Source organism: Mesoplodon bidens, assembly GCF_964165515.1.
Source record: "Mesoplodon bidens genome assembly, chromosome: 10".
In the NCBI taxonomy this organism is placed as follows: domain Eukaryota; kingdom Metazoa; phylum Chordata; class Mammalia; order Artiodactyla; family Ziphiidae; genus Mesoplodon; species Mesoplodon bidens.
This window is the reverse complement of record NC_138172.1, coordinates 86,458,870-86,476,883: the sequence shown is the minus strand read 5'-3', so window position 1 is coordinate 86,476,883 and position 18,014 is coordinate 86,458,870. Positions and strand designations below refer to the sequence as shown.

The window sequence follows — 18,014 nt, the reverse complement described above, 5'->3', positions numbered from 1 at the left end:
CCAACTGCAATTTAAACATACAGTTTCCATTTAATTATTGCATTAACTGCAACCAGAGTTGGGGGTTTTTTCTTTCCTTTTCTTTAACGATTCTTCCTCACAAGGCCATAAACTGCCAGGCAGGAAAAATGCTAATGTGATTATAGTAGAGATTCCAAAACCATCATGTGAGAAGAAACCAACAGCCAGGTCTCACATTCTAGTCTATGTGCAAACAAGTCTATTCGTCCCAAGATTCTAAAACTTTAAAAGCCTTGAATGAGAGGAGTAACCCTTCTAGCAAGCCTACTAGAATGTTCAGAGATGCTGTTGAACTTTCAAGGACTGAAAATGAAACTTAAAAAATGAGAAACTCTGGATCTCAGCATAATAGTTTTTTACCGCTCTCTGGGAAAACTCTTATTCACAAAGGCGTAAAACAAGGGAAAAGCAGATGCCCCATCCTGGAGTGTCTGGGGATTCATATTCAAAAAATCAACTCTGTTGTTGAATATACAGGAAGTTCTGATTTACTACACCTCTATTAGAGACACTCAAAAGGGCGATTTGGGAGCATCAAGAAAGACTAGTTGATTCCAATAACTATATGAGGCATGGCTTTGGTAATTGACACTCATGCATTCAAATATTGATTAATGTCTAACTGCCAGGCACTTGGTGAGTAAGAACTAAGTTAAACTGAGAAAAAAGGAAGAACTGTTTTGTAATTAGAAAATGGGAAAGAATTTAAATGCTTTTCTTTTTAAAAAAGAAAACATGTTGTATAGCACAGGGAACTCTACTCAATATTCTGTAATAACCTAAATGGGAAAAGAATCTGAAAAAGAATAGACATATGTATATGTATAACTGAATCACTTTGCTGTATACCGGAAACTAATACAACATTATAAATCAACTATACTGCAATATAAAATAAAAATTAGAAAAAGAAAATATTGATTCATCTAAAAAGTGAAATAGATATATAATAAACACAAAGATATAAATAAATTATATAATATAAATTATATATACTCATTTATTTATATAGTTAATTATATAAATTATAGATAATATGTAAATAAATTATAGAGAAAGGGAAGGGCAAAGGAACGGAAAGATGGATTTTCCTTTCTTTTCTGAGACTTCTGCATGTGACTCGTAACTTGGATACATGGACAGTCATTGCTATTTGTGGGGCATAGGGAATAGGGGAGTTTTGCCATCTCATAAGAGCTATGCTAGTTGATAAAACAATATTACTAAGTATCTCTTTTGTGCTAAATACTCATAACCACAAATATTTACTGAATGTATAGATAGGTATTATTATCACTATTTTACAGATAAAGGAATTAACTTTCTCAAGGTTACCCAGGTCTGATTTTTCTGCTACACTGAACCTTCCTAATACCCAAGACACTAGAAACAGCTATTATATAGAATGGTTCCCTAAAAAAGCCACCTGGAAGTAATAGATGATGACTTTTTCCCAAAGTGGAAGAAATCAAGAAGCAGCCAAATTTTACAGCGTGTCCCATGCAAAAACTAGACCCCATGTGACACTTCAACCACTGTCCTGCCTTTGCCTCACACACATACCAAAATATCTGATAGGAATAGAAAACTTCTGGCCCAAACAAACAAAAAACTAAAAACAGCCCTTCGATCACCCCTCACTCTACTGAAACTGGGATTTTTTCAGTAATTCCCTAGGCTCTTTCCAACAAGATCCAATCAACTCAGGTTTCTTTCATTACCAAGGTAGGCTCATTTTCAGCCCCCATGAACATCTGTCAAAGACATACGGGCCATAAAGCATCAAGTTTAAAATAATTTTGTGAGGGATTTGCCACACGCAGCAGCCTTCACAGTGTGTGTATTTCAGCGATGCACCCAGGAGACCTTCTGAGCAGGGGACCAAACCCAGACTTAGGCTGGCATTTCTCTCACTGTGCATCTAGTGATGGGAAGTGTGAGAAACCCTTTTATCTAAATTGGACTCCGTTTCCCAAAAGGCAAAATGGAATTTGGGAAGCATTTGGAATTGACCTTGCTTCACCGTGACTTTGATCATGCCGTTTTCTTACCAAAACCTTAGCAATTACAATATTTGAACCTGTAAATTGCTGATCACAAGATACATCAGCCACATGGTAATAAGGACAACTAAAGACAATTTAACGTCGCCTTTGGCTCTTTCACATACGTCCCTGATTTTACATCTCTTCCACTAGAGGGCGCTTGGATTCCGTGTGGTGAGGCCTCGCAGCTAGAGAACAGCCTCCCGCCGGTGGGTTAATTTTTCAAACTTAATAGGACTTCAGAGGATTCACTTATATCTTCCTTTTGTTTTCAGGGCTAGAATCACAAGGTAAAATTATTCTCAATGTGCTCATTTCTGTGACTCCCCAGTCTGAACAGGGGTAACTTCTGGCATTCCCTGGCTGTTTTTGTTGTTGTTTTGTTTTGTTTTTTTGCTTTTTTTTGCGGTACGCGGGCCTCTCACTGTTGTGGCCTCCTCCGGACGCGCAGGCTCAGCGGCCATAGCTCACGGGCCTAGCTGCTCTGCAGCATGTGGGATCTTCCTGAACCGGGGCACGAACCCGTGTCCCCTGCATCAGCAGGCGGACTCTCAACCACTGCGCCACCAGGGAAGCTCCGCCCCCCGGCTGTTTTGAAAGGGTCTGGTGGACCCCAGGAACCCCCCAGCCCTGTTACCCACACTCCCTACCACAAGGGTGGGGCCTCGCGGACATGTCACCCCTGCACAGCAGGGTCCTCTATGCAGACTATGGCAGCTTTCTCTCTCTCTCTTTTTTTTTTTTGAAGTTCTATCAGGCCCCCATTCACACTCTCCTTCATGCTGCAATACAGCCATTCCTAGAAGGCGGTGTGGAGAAATGATTTCTTAAAAATCCAGTTCTGTGTCCCCTTTGATTTGCATCACAAGTTCGGGGATGCCTTCCCTTTGATTGGACGGTAGTTCCGAAAGTCTTAAGCCTGCTTGCCCATAGTCCCATTCACTCACAGCCCCACTCAGTGCCAAGCGGTTAACGATCTTAAAAACACATACATACAAACAAAACAAAACAAAACAAAACAAAACAAAACACATACATTCTCCAGGGAACCAATTAATTAAAGGAAAGGAGCAAACTGATCCTTCTCTTAAAAACCAAGTTTGTGCTTTTGGAACGCCTGACATAGAATATTCTCTCTGTGCGGCTCACAGCACTCACTCACACATCCACTAGACGGGTTTCCTGAGAACCTACTGTGTGCCCGGCGGGTTACTCCCCTCGGCTGAATATAACCTCCCAAAGGAGGCCCACCCTGGCCACCCAAAGGATACTGCACCCTCTCTCACTTTCTCTTTCCATATCCTCACGCATTTCTCTTCAAGCTTATCCCTGATTAATATCACACGTGTATTTGTTTGCCTTTTTCCTCCTCGAGAATGGAAGCTTCATACATTTACAGTTTTCTCCGGAATCTCTGCCTCCCCTTCCCCACAAGCGCTAAAACCGTGCTCGGGACATGATATGAACTCAATACACGGCTCTTAGATGACCGGGTCCATCAGGGACAGCAGTCACAATATGCTCCACGAAGAAACAGGAGAGCTGTCCCCCTGCCCTGCTGCGTCCTGTCCAAGCCACCTGCATCACTCACCCGGACGCCAGCCGTCCCACTGCCTCCTGCTTCTGTTCTTGCCCCGCCCCCCTTCTCTGTAGACAACACAGCCAGAATGATCCCTTAAAACTGCAAATCAGGGCTTCCCTGGTGGCGCAGTGGTTGAGGGTCCTCCTGCCGATGCAGGGGACACGGGTTCGTGCCCGGGTCCGGGAGGATCCCACATGCCGCGGAGCAGCTGGGCCCGTGAGCCATGGCCGCTGAGCCTGTGCGTCCGGAGCCTGTGCTCCGCAACGGGAGAGGCCACAACAGTGAGAGGCCCGCGTACCGCAAAAAAAAAAAAAAAAAACAACTGCAAATCAAATGATACCACTCTCTACTTGTATCCCTCAAACGGTGTCCTGGTAAGGAATAAAATCCAAACTCCATGCACGGCCTACACGATCAGGCCCTGCCACCCCCCCAATTTAATCGCAGACCACTCCAGCCTTCTTTCTGTCCCACTCCTTTACGTCAAGCTCTTTACCAAGGGCCCTTGTGACTGTTTCTCCTGCACCCACCTTGTATGACTGGCTCCTTTACATCATTAAGGTCCCAATCTCAGAGAATCTTATATCAATTAGTGTCCTAATTAGTGCCCACATTTTATTGTCCTCATAGCACTTATCACCATCTGAAATTGTTTATATATTTGTTTATTATTTATTTATTTATTTTTGGCTGTGCCGGGTCTTAGTTGCAGCTCACAGGATCTTCGTTGAGGCACGCGGGATCTTTCGTTGCGGCGCGTGGGCTCTTTGTTGTGGCCTGCAGGCTTCTCTCTAGTTGTGGCATGCGGGTTTTCTCTTCTCTAGTTGTGGCGCCCAGGCCCCAGGGCACGTGGGCTCTGTAGTTTGCGGCACACGGGCTCTAGTTGAGGAGCGCGAGCTCAATAGTTGTGGCGCGCTGGCTTGGTTGCCCCGTGGCATGCGGGATCCTAGCTCCCCAATCAGGGATCGAACCCGCGTCCCCTGCATTGGAAGGCAGATTCCTTACCACTGGACCACCAGGGAAGTCCCAGTATTTGTTTAGAGATTGATAGTCTGTCTACCCCATTCTTCCACCCTCCCTACTCCCACACAGATACAGGCACTAGAACAAAAGTTCCCTGAGGTCTGAAACCTTGTCTGTCTGTTCATTAATCTATGCCAGTTGCTTGGTGCAATTCCTGGCACTCAGTAAGTGCTCACTAAACACATGTTGGATGGATGGTTGGATGAGCAGATGAATGGATGGATGAATCTATAGAATGCTTAGGGAGCATTGTGGAAAGAGAGGTAGACTCTACTATCAATGTATTTTTCTAAGTCATAGCATGGCAATATAATTTTGAGTCTTTGCTGTGTATGAGATGGAAATTCATCTCAAAATATAACTTGGAGTCTTCAAAGGCCACTTCCTCAAAGAGGTCTTTTCCTGACACACATATCCAAGTTCTCCTTTTATCTTCTTGCATATTGTTCTATACTTTTCCTTCATTTTAGTCACACTTTGTAATTACATATTGCTTTGTGGCATCGCCTACGTAACGCTTGTCTCCCTGAGTAGGCCAGGGCTAAGAGAGAGTGTTGTGTCTTTTTGCTCAATACCATCTCCCTGGTGCTTAATTCCATGCCAGACACACAGAAGACTTCACCAATCATCATTAGATGACCCAGTATTCACAGCACAGATCTTCCAAACAAGTGAGCAAGAAAGAGGCATGTATGTGCCTCCTGTGTATGAATTTTAAAATGGGAAACACATTACACATTTTTTAATAAAAAATCAGACATTCTAAATTACAGAAGAGTAAGCACTTAATCCCAAAGTTCAGTAATTGTGAATGTAAAGAGCTGAGTCCTGATCTTGGTTCTGACATGAACTTTCCCTATGACCTAGGTCAGTTATTCAACTACACTTGGTCTCTGTTTAACCATCACCTTTCCAGCTGTACTGTGAGAGTTAATGAGCTCATATGTGCATGGTACGTGGAAGAGATTCCACCCCCAAAGTCCTGAAGAAGAGCAAGAGGACAAAATTTCCAAACCCTAAATTCCTGGTTTTTATTTAGCTTTATAGTGGCTAAAATATATTTTTCAGTTACTAGAATTCTCTCTCACCCCTTGCTCTCCACACACATGAAGTTTTGGGTCCTCTGTGGTTCTCACTACTCTGTCTCTCTGTCTGTCTGTCTGTCTGTCTCTCGCTCTCTCTCTCTCGGCTCCCACTCCCCCATCCTCTCATTCAACAGCATGAAGAACCCTGCTCACTGCCAGGCTGTGCTGGGTGCGAGGAAAGAACACCACCATGACACATCTCTGCTCTTTGACTATGACCATCATGTGGATAAACTTGCAAATCAACATCTGATGTCCTCAGCCTCTGCCATTTACAACTACTAGCTGAACATTTTTCAACTAGATTCCATGATGACACAACTCAATGTACTGGAAAGTAAGCAGGTCACTGTTTCCTCTAGTTGCCCTCTTCTTAGCCATAGTACCACCATTTTCTCGGGCATCCAAGCTCAGAAACTTGCAGTTATCTTTGGCTCCAACTGCTCCATTAATCCCCTGTATCCAATCACCTAGCAAGTCCTTTGTTTCTTCATGAGCAATAATCACCTACTAGGGCTTCCCTGGTGGTGCAGTGGTTGAGAGTCCGCCTGCCGATGCAGGGGGACGTGGGTTCGTGCCCTGGTCCAGGAAGATCCCACATGCCGCGGAGCGACTGGGCCCGTGAGCCATGGCTGCTGAGCCTGCGCACCCAGAGCCTGTGCTCCGTAACGGGAGAGGCCACAACAGTGAGAGGCCCACGTACCGTAAAAAAATAAAAAATAAATAAAATAAAAAATAAAATGAAAATAATAATAATCACCTACTGCTGCTCCCTCACCACCTACCTGGTCTAGGCTGTTACCACTTTACGCCAAGGTTATGGAAGTTGCTTTGTAATTGACACCTCATCTATGGCCTCTCTCCATGTTAAGGTTTTCTCCACATAAAAGATCTGGCCTTTCTAGACTGGACTTGGATCAACATTCTCACTTCTCTGAAGCCTTCATGAGCTTCCCTTAACTCAAGGCTAAAGACTAAACTCTACATTCTGACATTCGAGGTCATCTAAAACTGCCACCACCTACCAAGTGAGGCATGTCAGCCTCCACACCAGGAAGGGCCCTCTGTTCCAGTTGGCCTGAGGGACTCATTGTCCCCCTGGGGTCAGAAATATTAGCTCCCTCCAAGCAGGCCATCTAGACTCAATCCTTCCCCTCCATTTACTCAATGGAGCCTTTGGAGATGCTACTTCTACTATCTGTGTTTCCTTTTGTCTTTTTTTTTTTTTTTTTTTTTTTTGTGGTACGCGGGCCTCTCACTGTTGTGGCCTCTCCCGTTGCGGAGCACAGGCTCCGGACACGCAGGCTCAGCGGCCATGGCTCACGGGCCCAGCTGCTCCGCGGCATGTGGGATCTTCCTGGACCGGGGCACGAACCCGTGTCCCCTGCATCGGCAGGCGGACTCTCAACCACTGTGCCACCAGGGAAGCCCTCCTTTTCTCATTTTAAAATGCAATAACAACAGTACCTGCCTCATGGGGTTGGGGTTAAATAAATCACATCTGTAAAGACCTTGGCATGGTGTAGAACCCTTGAGTGTTCACTAAATATCAGCCAAAATTATTGTTTCTCCGTGTGCTCATCTCTGCTCCTTTCTTCACACTGTCCTTTCTACCTCCCTTTCCTCTCCCTAACCTTCACCTGAATCTTAAACAGTCCTCAAAGGCACAGCTCAAATTCAACTTCCTCCACGTACTTTGGCCAATGCACATTGATTCCTTTTGTCTCATTCCTTCTGTATAGCTATCTCAGCACATTTTTTAATATTTAGCTTTAGCTTGTTAGTTACCTTTTCAAACTATTTTCTCTATTTCAATTAGACTGTACGTTTCCTGAGGGCAAGAGCTTTGTCATAAATAGTACAATAGTTACAGCGAATGAGTGGGTATGTCTGTTGTTTGTTATACTGAGATCAGCACTATTTCTTCACACAAAATTATTTTTCTTTTTCAAGAATTTCACATGATATTACAGAAAGGGGGGAGGGAAAGAAATATCTAAATCATCATTAGGAGACGGTATCATTGCCCAGCAGCCACTTATTTTACAAAACACCAGTATAAGCGTTTTGCTTATTTAATTCAGAAAGAAGAAATGTCAGATCAATTCTGACCACTACAGGTCAGGAAGTTCAACCAAAAGAGTAGAAAGAGAAGTTTCAGCCAAGAAGACCTGTCAAAGCAATACTCCAGCATGACATGAAACTCACCTCCATGAGGGGGTACAGACAAAAAATACAAATAGGTTAAGAAGTTACCTACTAAATACTTGTCACAGTTCCCACATAATGGGTATTTAGTAGACATTTGCTGAATTAACAAATAAATGAATGAATGATGGATGGAAAAGATTCTGATAAGGAGCTAAATATTTGGAATGGTTCTCAATCCTTTAAAGGAACATAACTTGAGGATTACTATTCTGTTACAAAAACTTTCTTTTCAGTCTTGGTCAGTGACAGAAAACAAGACTGGGCAGACCACTGGTGTGACCTAATACAGCATTTCTTCTCATCTGTGTATCACTGCCTAGATGTCAACCATGGTATAAATTTTATCAGATCTGTATATTAGGAAAAAGATATTTTGAAATCCATATTTTTAAAATGTTAGCTCTCCTTTAGAAACTTAGTTGTAACATTAATGTTCTAGTGTTGTTTCACATAATTGCTTATATACCACAAGGTGGCTAAGTTTCATTTCTTTGAATTTAATTGAAACCCAAAGGACAGTCTCTCTGAATCATACAGAAATATAGAACATTAATGAGTAAAGCATCTGATACTTACACTCCCTTTAGACTTTCTGGATCCTACAATAGGAGGTAGTGAAGAGGCTTTCTGACTGCGGAAACAAATTGCAATTTAGAAATCTGAGCATTATTCACAAATAATAAGGCAAGATAATCGTCATCTCAATTTGTCATCCTGACATGGAGCTCAACTACTTACTGACATCAGTATTTCACAAAAAGTCCCATAGACTTTCCCAATTTCACAAAGACCACCATAACATTTCCAAATTCCATTCCAAAAGACCTTTAATGTTTTCTTGTATAGTATTTTTTTATATAAATTTATTTATTTTAATTTATTTTTGGCTGTGTTGGGTCTTCGTTGCTGCGCACGGGCTCTCTCTAGTTGCAGTGAGCAGGGGCTACTCTTCGTTGCAGTGCACGGGCCTCTCATTGTGGTGGCTTCTCTTGTTGCGGAGCACCGGCTCTAAGCACGCAGGCTTCAGTAGTTGTGGCACGTGGGCTCAGTAATTGTGGCTCGCGGGCTCTAGAGTGCAGACTCAGTAGTTGTGGTACACGGGCTTTGTTGCTCCAAGGCATGTGGGATCTTCCCGGAACAGGGCTCAAACCCGTGTCCCCTGTCTTGGCAGGCAGATTCTTAACCACTGCACCACCAGGGAAGTCCCTCTTGCATAGTATTTTAATTGATGCTTACAAATAAATTTAGTACTGTCTTAAGTTTTTTCATAGCATTTTAAATCAGATCTCTAAATTTTCTATTTGCATTTCAAAAAATCGTTCCCCAAGCCAAGTGATGATTTTGCCAGATGGCATTTAAAACTATAAATTTCCATCGTCTTTATCATGTCTATAATGCCTGCCTCTGATAGAAGCATAGAATAGTAAAACACTGGCATGTCTATTCAGGGAGTTTCTAAACCAGTCATTCTCACCAAAAAGTAAAAAATTCTTTTCAGCTCTAAGAGTAAGTTATTTCCCAGATGTTTCTATTATAGGAAAAGATCCATCTTGAAACCCAACCCATCTTGAAACCTAACCCTCTCTGAAAATAAGGAGGCCACAGAGATAAAGGTAAATCTTACTAATCTGCCTGAGAAAGGCCACCATGAGCTAGTTTTCTCACTGCCATCAAGTACAAGCTCTCACTGCAGTGTGTACTGCAACGCCCAGCAGCCTAACCCAGTATTGTTTAGCAAATGTTGTGAAGGATTTGATTTCATGGATGGGTAAGGATGGTGAGCAGTAAGTCTGCTTGCATACTTCAAACACCACCCCTGAAATTCCATTTCATCTATTACTTATGAAACCCTTGGCTAGCCTCTCCATCAAGCTACACAGATTGCAAATTAATGGAGAACAAATTGGTGACATTCTCAGAGCTCTGTCTCTGCCACAAATCACCCACCCTAGCAGAGGACAACTACAAAAAGTCAGTTTTCTAGCAAAGTGGACACAGAAAAGCAGCAGAGATGGATTGCAGTGCACCATGAGCAAGCCAAACGGTCCCTGCATCCAGGGCTGGGGCTCTTCATGAAAATGCATGCCTCGGCGTCCATCCACTGGGCTGAAATAAGGCATTCTTCACAAATATATGACATCTCATAGAAGAAAATGGTCCACTGTGCACTGTGTGTAGTTAATAGTGTAATCTTTAAAATTCTGCATGTAATAATTACACACCCAGCCATTCTACTTATTTGTACAAAAGGAACACTATCATTTTTATATTTTACTGTTTTTATTTTTTTTTTTATTTTTTTTATTTTTTTTTATTTTTTTGCGGTATGCGGGCCTCTCACTGTTGTGGCCTCTCCCGTTGCGGAGCACAGGCTCCGGATGCGCAGGCCCAGCGGCCATGGCTCACGGGCCCAGCCGCTCCGCGTCATATGGGATCCTCCCAGACCGGGGCACGAACCCGTATCCCCTGCATCGGCAGGCGGACTCTCAACCACTGCGCCACCAGGGAGGCCCTGTTTTTATTTTTTAAAGTAGAAAATATTCATTTTTAATCACCTTTAGAAGTTTCTCTACACACCAACTGAAAAGTTATTCGGTCTAGCTAACCGGTTAAGATGCTATTAAAACTTCTAATAACGTATGCTGTTTAGAAGCTCACTGCCCTGTATCTTTTTCACAAAAATAAGTCTTTATTATAAATTTGTTAAGTGAATGGTAAAAAAATACTATATAGTCTATCATGGATTCCTCACAATTATATTTTCATGCAATAGTTCTCAATCTCCAATCACAGCAAAATAAACACTGATCAATTTATTTCATACATGCTTCCCATTTTAACTGATAAACAAGATTCTATAAAATAGACCAGTGGTCAGCATAAGACTCAATGCTATTTCAAGTGATAATTAAAATGTGAGAAGTGAATGAGGATGCAAACTTACCCATAAGACCTTCTCATCGTTGACTTGTCAAAAAGTAATTCACTGTAAGGCAATTTCTTAAACTTATCTCTGCCGACAGCCACGTAAAACTGCCCATTCTCCAACTCTGCCCCACTCTCAATCAGTTTTCCTTCTAAAGTATAAAGTCTGCCAAAATATGAATGCCAGTGATTAAAATTTTAACAAGCATTGCAAGAACTGCTTAAAATCACAGTCAATTAAAAACTCTTCTTAAGTTGGCTCATTCGTTACTATGCTAATTACTGAATTATAAATGCTTCAAAGTCACTAGACTCAGCTAAATGCCATTGCTATAATGCACATGCAGTTACTCTCTAGCTGTACAGTGTTTCATCCCAAGAAACCTGACAATCTAACATAATGATCCCCTATTGCTGCCCTATTTAGATTTTAGAGGGAAAGAATTAACTTGTAGAGAACGTCGTGCTTTAAATGAAGCTCGACTTTCACCGAAGTTTGATTCTTCTACTTATATTCTGTGAGCACCTTTAAAATTCATTTTCTTAATGCATTGGTCAGGTTGACAAGCCACTTACTGCATTCCATGCAAGAGCGGCCCTCAGCCAAAATTTTACATCCAAGCACACAGAACTGGGTCAGAAAACAAGAGGTGAGAGGGCAGGAGGTAAAAGAACCCACTGCTAGTATTAATGACGCAGAACTGCATAGCGTTCATGCTTCCTTTCTTTTTTCTTTTGCCTTCCCTCATCGTCCCAGAATCAAGGGATTTCACAAGAACTTCCCTTTACTGTAAAACTGCTGCTGCAAACTACAATATGTTACTTATTAAAAGAACAGTGATAACTTTGCTAGACGATTTAAAGTGTCCACAGAACTTGTTTAAAGAACAAGAAAAAACAGACTATTAGAAAACTACACCACAAAGACAAGGCATGTTTTTGAAGGTGATAAACAAAAGAGTTAGTAACTGGAAGGGTTTTAAGATAATAACTTTTAAGATTCTCAGACTTCTTATATTATATCATTAAGGGCAGTGATAGTTGCCATTGACCTGTGTACTTGTTTACTGATTATGTAAATGGCCATATCATATGGAGTCAAGAAGTAAAACAAAAACAGCCACCAAACCCCCAAACATGTGTCAGTACTGAGTTAGTATAAAGATGCTAAAGTCTTTCTTTATAATGTAATTCTATCCCTCAAAGTCTAAATACCAACACTTAACTCAGATATCTGGATTTCCTGCCTTGACCTACACCAGGGTTGCTAAACATTATTGACATTTTGGACCTGATAATTGTAGGAGAGGTGGGGAGGCTGTCCTGGGAATTGTAAGATGTCAACAGCACCTTTGGCCTCTACCTACGAGATGGTAGATGGTAGCTGCCCCTATTCCCTGACTCCGGACACTGCAAGCATCCCCTAGTGGCAAAATTGCCCTGGTTGAGAACCACTGGCCTAGATCCAGATATTCTTCTTCTTTCATTTTCCTTCAAAATAGGAAGATCTGAATCAGTAGTTAACTTTTATAGCTAGAAATTAAAAGGCAGCAAAGCTGTGACTCTGGAAACAGCCAAAATTTGACTCGTTTCCTCAACAGGTCGGTAAAAGATACTGAGTAAATTCTAGCCTGTGATTTTAGCCTTCTTTTATATGACTCTTGTTGACCTGCTTTCTTACTTTGCTACAAAACACAAGAATCATAAACAAAGAGTTGAACCAATTTGTGTGGGATGCTTTTGATATATATACTGATGCACAGGGAGGGTCCAACCCTCCCTGTTCTGTTCTGTTAAGGGAGGGTAGGCGTGTCCCAAGTGAGCAGCAACCAAACCTCATTCATGTCTGGCATTACAGTCAGAATTAAGCCTCTCCAAGTATTCAGGTGTTTCAGGGGACATATAACTATATTCTCATTTCTGTATTTGTTCTGGAATATATTTTATTTCTATGTATCAATTTGTTCATATCAATATATGTATGAATAGGTGTATCTGGGCATGCAATTGTGTGTATGTATCTTTGTGTGCTTCATATTATTTATTGAGTGGGTTTACATCTATGTATGTGTCAAAAGACAAAACTATATATCTTTTAAAAAAAATCAGTGTATAACTGTTGAGATCTGCCTTTACTCCTGATGCCAAAATGAAATCCAAATGGATCAAAGGTTTAAATGAAATTTAAAAGTTGAAAGACGAAAACATGGGAGAATATTTTTATAATCTCAGAGTGAAGAAGACCTAAGCTAATCATAGAACCTAATGATCATAATGAAAGATTGAAAATTTGACTGCATCGAAATTAATCATATCTGTGTGCAAAAAGAAACATAAAGAGTTATAAAAATACAAACTGGAAACATATTTAAACATATTTAAATATGGAAACATATTTAAAACTCATATATGAGAAAGGGCTAATTTCTGTAATATATAAAGAGTCCCTATAAATCAATGAAATAAATGTGCAAAGGCCATGAGAGATATATATTCATATTCATATGTAATGAATATGTTCATTCATATATAATGAGAGATAAATGTATGGCATTTATTTACAGACTAGCTTGGTAGTTAACAGCTCAGGCTCTGGAGCAGACTGCCTACTAGGTTTGAATTCCAGCCCTTCTGCTCATTACCTGAATAATCTTGGGCAAGTAAATTTCCCCCACTATGTCTCATGTTTCATGTCTATTAAAAGAGAATAATAGAACTAGTCACCTCATAGGGTTGCTGAGTTAATTAAGTTAAAAATGTAAAACACTTGGAATAATGACTCGCACACAAGAAATGATCAGTGATATTGTTGTTGTAGTATATTAAATAAATAAAATTCAAGAAACAATGAAATACTACTTTTACCAAGACAAAATGTTTGTTAGTTTTATAGTATAGATGAGAGCATGAAAAACAGGCCCTCTCATGCACTTTTGGTAAATTAGTACAGACTCTTTGGAAGACAGTTGGCAGTATCTATCAAAATTTAATAGCATTCACCACTTGATACAGCAATTCGACTTCTACACTTTCATCTCTTAATAAACTCTGCTTAGATACAAAAATATGTACTGTAATAGCAAAAGGTTGAAAATGACTGAAATTTCCATCAAGAGGAGACTGTTAGATAGATTAAGGTACACACATAAAGTGGAATATTTTGTAATCTCTAAACATAATAACATAGACCTATTTGTGCTGATAAGAAAACTGTCCAAGATTTTTTGTTACAGGGAAAAAAGCAAGGTGTATTTACATATTTATTCATGTGTGTGTGTGTGTTCCCATTTGTGTTTCTATGAATTCCAGTTTCCATCCTGCAACGATGCAGAAAAGTACTGGAAAGAAAGACTGGGGAACCTGAGGTGGGAGAAATAGTTTTTATTTATATTTTTGTCCTATTTGAATTTTTTACCACATGTGAAGTATTAATACTTTCAATTAAAACAATTATATTTAAAATCACAATGGTTGTGAAACTATATATACTAATATATGTAAATATGCATACATTAATCTGTACCCACATTTAACTGAAGAACATACAACCATCTGAGAGCTTATTTTACCCTATATGTCTATAGTGTTCTCTACCAGTGGAGTATGTTAGAGAGACTGGGTGAGGATAATATTCAAGAATAACTACCAGAAAACTCTTCATTGGATTTCAAATATTTGTGTGTCACATATTATATATAATCTCTGTACATGTCTATATTATTATTATATATATTAGAACTTGAGAAAAATGTTTTGATTTCTCAAGTTTAGGCAACCCCACTTAATTATCCTCTCTAACTTGCCTCCTTCCTAAACCCACTAATACCTCCTGATGTCTTATTTTTTTACCTGAGGCAAATGATTTGGACCATCAGATAATTATAAATATCTCCTAAAGAAAAGGACAGTTAATTAAGAGTCAAGAAGCTGGCTCACTCAAAAAAAAAAGTCCTTCTCAAATAAAACAATGCTGATGCTTGCCTATTTGCTGTAAATCAAAAGAAAAAAATAGTTAATATTTGTTGATGTGCTCTATGTGCCAAAGAATATAAACAGTTAATATTTGTTGAGAAGTTACTATGTGCCAAGTACTGTTCTAAGCTCTTTATACGGATTAACTCCTTTCTAAAACAACTCTACAAGGTACGAACAATTATATACCCATTTTACAGATAGAGAAACTGAGGCATATAGAGCCTAACTGGAGAGCTGAAATTCAAATCTAGGGACCAGTGACTCCAGAGCCTCTTGGGAATATCCTCAGCAATTCTGAAATCCATCCACTTGCAAGATTACTTTGACATACCTATGGACAGCCCCACTCCTCAGAGTTATTTTTTCCGTGACCATTTGTAGTACATGATCCCACTGATTCAAGGCTTTTCTAGGGATGAGGAGTCGAGAAGCTGGGTTTATAAGGTCTCCATTTGCAATCAAGCTGGAAAAAAAGCAAAGCCAGTGAGCCAAACTGTTTGACACAGTTATGCCTTTAAAACTACAAAATAAATCCCAACCCAAAAGGAAACCACCACAACAATTTTAACTCAAAATGTAAAGGGCTCTAACTTACAAGATAGCGCAGGGTTCCAGGAGCGGTTTTCTAAAGCGAGCTGATACATTGATCCTGCTGTGGATTACTGGTTTTACCTTCAAAAGCAAAGAAATACAAATCACGGAGCTTATGAAATACAAAGCACCGAGTGCTTTTTTTTCCCCCATGAGGAAAAATTACAGGTTTCCAGGGAACTGGCTGAGACCTGTGTTGCCTTTGTTAAAACCTTGCTTTTTTTTCCACTTACATAAACATTTTGGGCTCACCCTCTATCGATGGCATGTTGCCTTAACAGAGAGCTCAAGAAAAATTTCACTTAAGCCCTGGGCATACTACTCATGATCTGTGCCAACAACAGAAACTGTTGAGCTATTATGAGAAATTTAAGGCAACTTTTTTAAGCAATTACTTTCTGTAAAACAAAAATAAAATAAAATAATCCTATAAAATCTTGAACTCCCAAGTGTCCTCCCCCTCCAGCCACAACATAGTGTTTGGTCATCTCTCCTCACCTGCCTGCTGCCTAGAGTTTCTGGGTCCCCACCAGGCACTTGACCCCATCCTATTTTCTTGAGACTGACTTCATCAACTTTTCTCAACTTCACTTCTTCCTCTATCCACCAGCCAGACTCTGACCACCACCCTCCATTCCCGAACCCCTTGCATCTGGGTAGGTCTGGTCATCTTTCCGGCTCCTTTTGCTTCCAGGGTCCAGGCTGTTGTACCGAGAACCACATGGCCCCTCGGGCACCTTGGCCTGAGACAAGGCTTTGGCATCGGCCAGCCCTGTCCTCCTCCCAAATCAACTACTTCTTACATTTCCCACAGTAAACTGTCCAAATCCCTACCTTTCATCCTAAATCCTAAAATCACACTCCAGGCACACCCACTCTCAGCACATCATTTCCCTCCAAACTTCAAGAAAATAAACGCCAACAGGCATGAAGGCTTTCAACCTCCCTTCCCTCCATAACCCACTTCATCTACATCTTCACCACTTTTCTCCTTTGCTGCCTGTCTCAGGAGAAGGATCCTTATCCCTTTACAAAGCTAAGCCCCCATCTTGATTTTACCCCCTGCTGCCTCTACTTGTTCCCTTAAATAGCTAGGACCCTTCACCCCCATCTGGTGTCTTCAATTTCTCCCTTGACCCTTTGGCCCTTTCGCTCCTCTTCATCATTCCTCTTCCTAATTCCTCCCACCCTATCCTCTCCTCAGTCTTCTGCTATCTGGTTTCCACTGAAAGATATATCCCAACTCTTAAGCTTGGCCTACAAGGACCCCCATGACCAGCCACTGCTTCCTTGGTTCCCTCATCTCCCACCAACACTCCTTCCTCCCCAGCCCCTAGTTGTGACTTTAGGTCAAACCAGCCTACCTTGCTCCATTAATCATCAAAACTATGCCCTGAATAAGTACTTACTATTTAACCCCATTTTACAAATGAAGAAACTGGAGCTTAATTAATTAATTTGCCTAAAATCACACATACTAAGGGGCAGGGTTGTCCATACAAGTGAACCACTATTTGCTTTGCACTTTGGTAGTTATTTTAGAGATAAATATTAACCCTAAATAATTTATGGGACTCTCTCTTCAATCAAATTATGCCACTTTGAGAAGAATAAGGGGTAGAATTCTTCTTGACTCTCCAGTGCCTAAAACAACACTTGGCAATGCCTGCTAGTTGAACAATAAATGTTTATTGAAATTTAATTAAAAGAGACTCTAATTTAGAGTAAAATATTTTTAATCAATCACAATAATTTTTTTTTTTGCATTTTAAACCCAGAGATTCTTGGCCCTAAGCTAATATTTGCAGTGATGTTGACTTTAAAAAAAAAAAAAGTTTAACAGATAATGTATGCACCTGACCAAAATTCAAGTGGTAAAATGGGGCATACAGTGAAAAGGAAGAATCTTTCCCATTCCTATCCCCCAACCACAAAGTTGCAACCAGAATTAGCAATATTCGTTCAAATGCAGCCTATACCTACATATACATATTGTCTTATGTGAACATTTTATACATGTAATTTTTAAACATAGGAATAACTTGCTGTGCCCATTCTTCTGCACCTTGCTTTTTTCATTTAACAATTACCATGGCAGTTGTTCCATACTGGTAGTTACAGTAAGGGTTGCTTCATTCTTTGTAATAGCTGTGTATATTCCACACCATGGATGTGCCATAATTTATTTAACCTGTCCCTCAGTGACAATCCTGTTGGTTGTTTCTAAATTTTGCTGTTGCAAATAATGCCATGATAGATTCCCTCGTAAATATTTATTTGCATAAATATGTAAGCCTTTCTGTAGAATAAATTATTAGAATTGAGAATTTGCTGAAATAAAGAAGAGGCAGTTTTTTCAGTTTAATGTAATGTATTGCAAGCTTACTCTTGATTGATCCCAAGGGTCCCTTGATTTATTTAGTTCATACTATAGCATAAGAAAATAGATTCGATTTCCAAGGAATAAAGTTTTGTGGCCAGGGTTGTAGTTTACAGCACCTTGGATGACTACAAATCCCTCTCCCAGCAGATTTGCTGCTTCTTAAGGTTTAGCTT

The 18,014-nt window shown here is 40.4% G+C and overlaps 1 protein-coding gene across 2 annotated transcripts in view; it reads right to left on the bottom strand.

The window, feature by feature from the left end:
- DCDC2 (doublecortin domain containing 2) overlaps window positions 1-18,014 on the bottom strand; it is a 149,836-nt gene that overhangs the window by 90,172 nt on the left and 41,650 nt on the right. For both annotated transcript variants that reach the window (XM_081247174.1, XM_081247175.1), the window contains exons 3-6: window positions 15,463-15,539; window positions 15,199-15,330; window positions 10,912-11,058; window positions 8,544-8,598 (exon numbers count right to left, since the gene is read on the bottom strand). In XM_081247174.1, coding sequence (XP_081103300.1) covers window positions 8,544-8,598; window positions 10,912-11,058; window positions 15,199-15,330; window positions 15,463-15,539 — 411 coding nt within the window. The remainder of the gene's footprint in view (window positions 1-8,543; window positions 8,599-10,911; window positions 11,059-15,198; window positions 15,331-15,462; window positions 15,540-18,014) is intronic.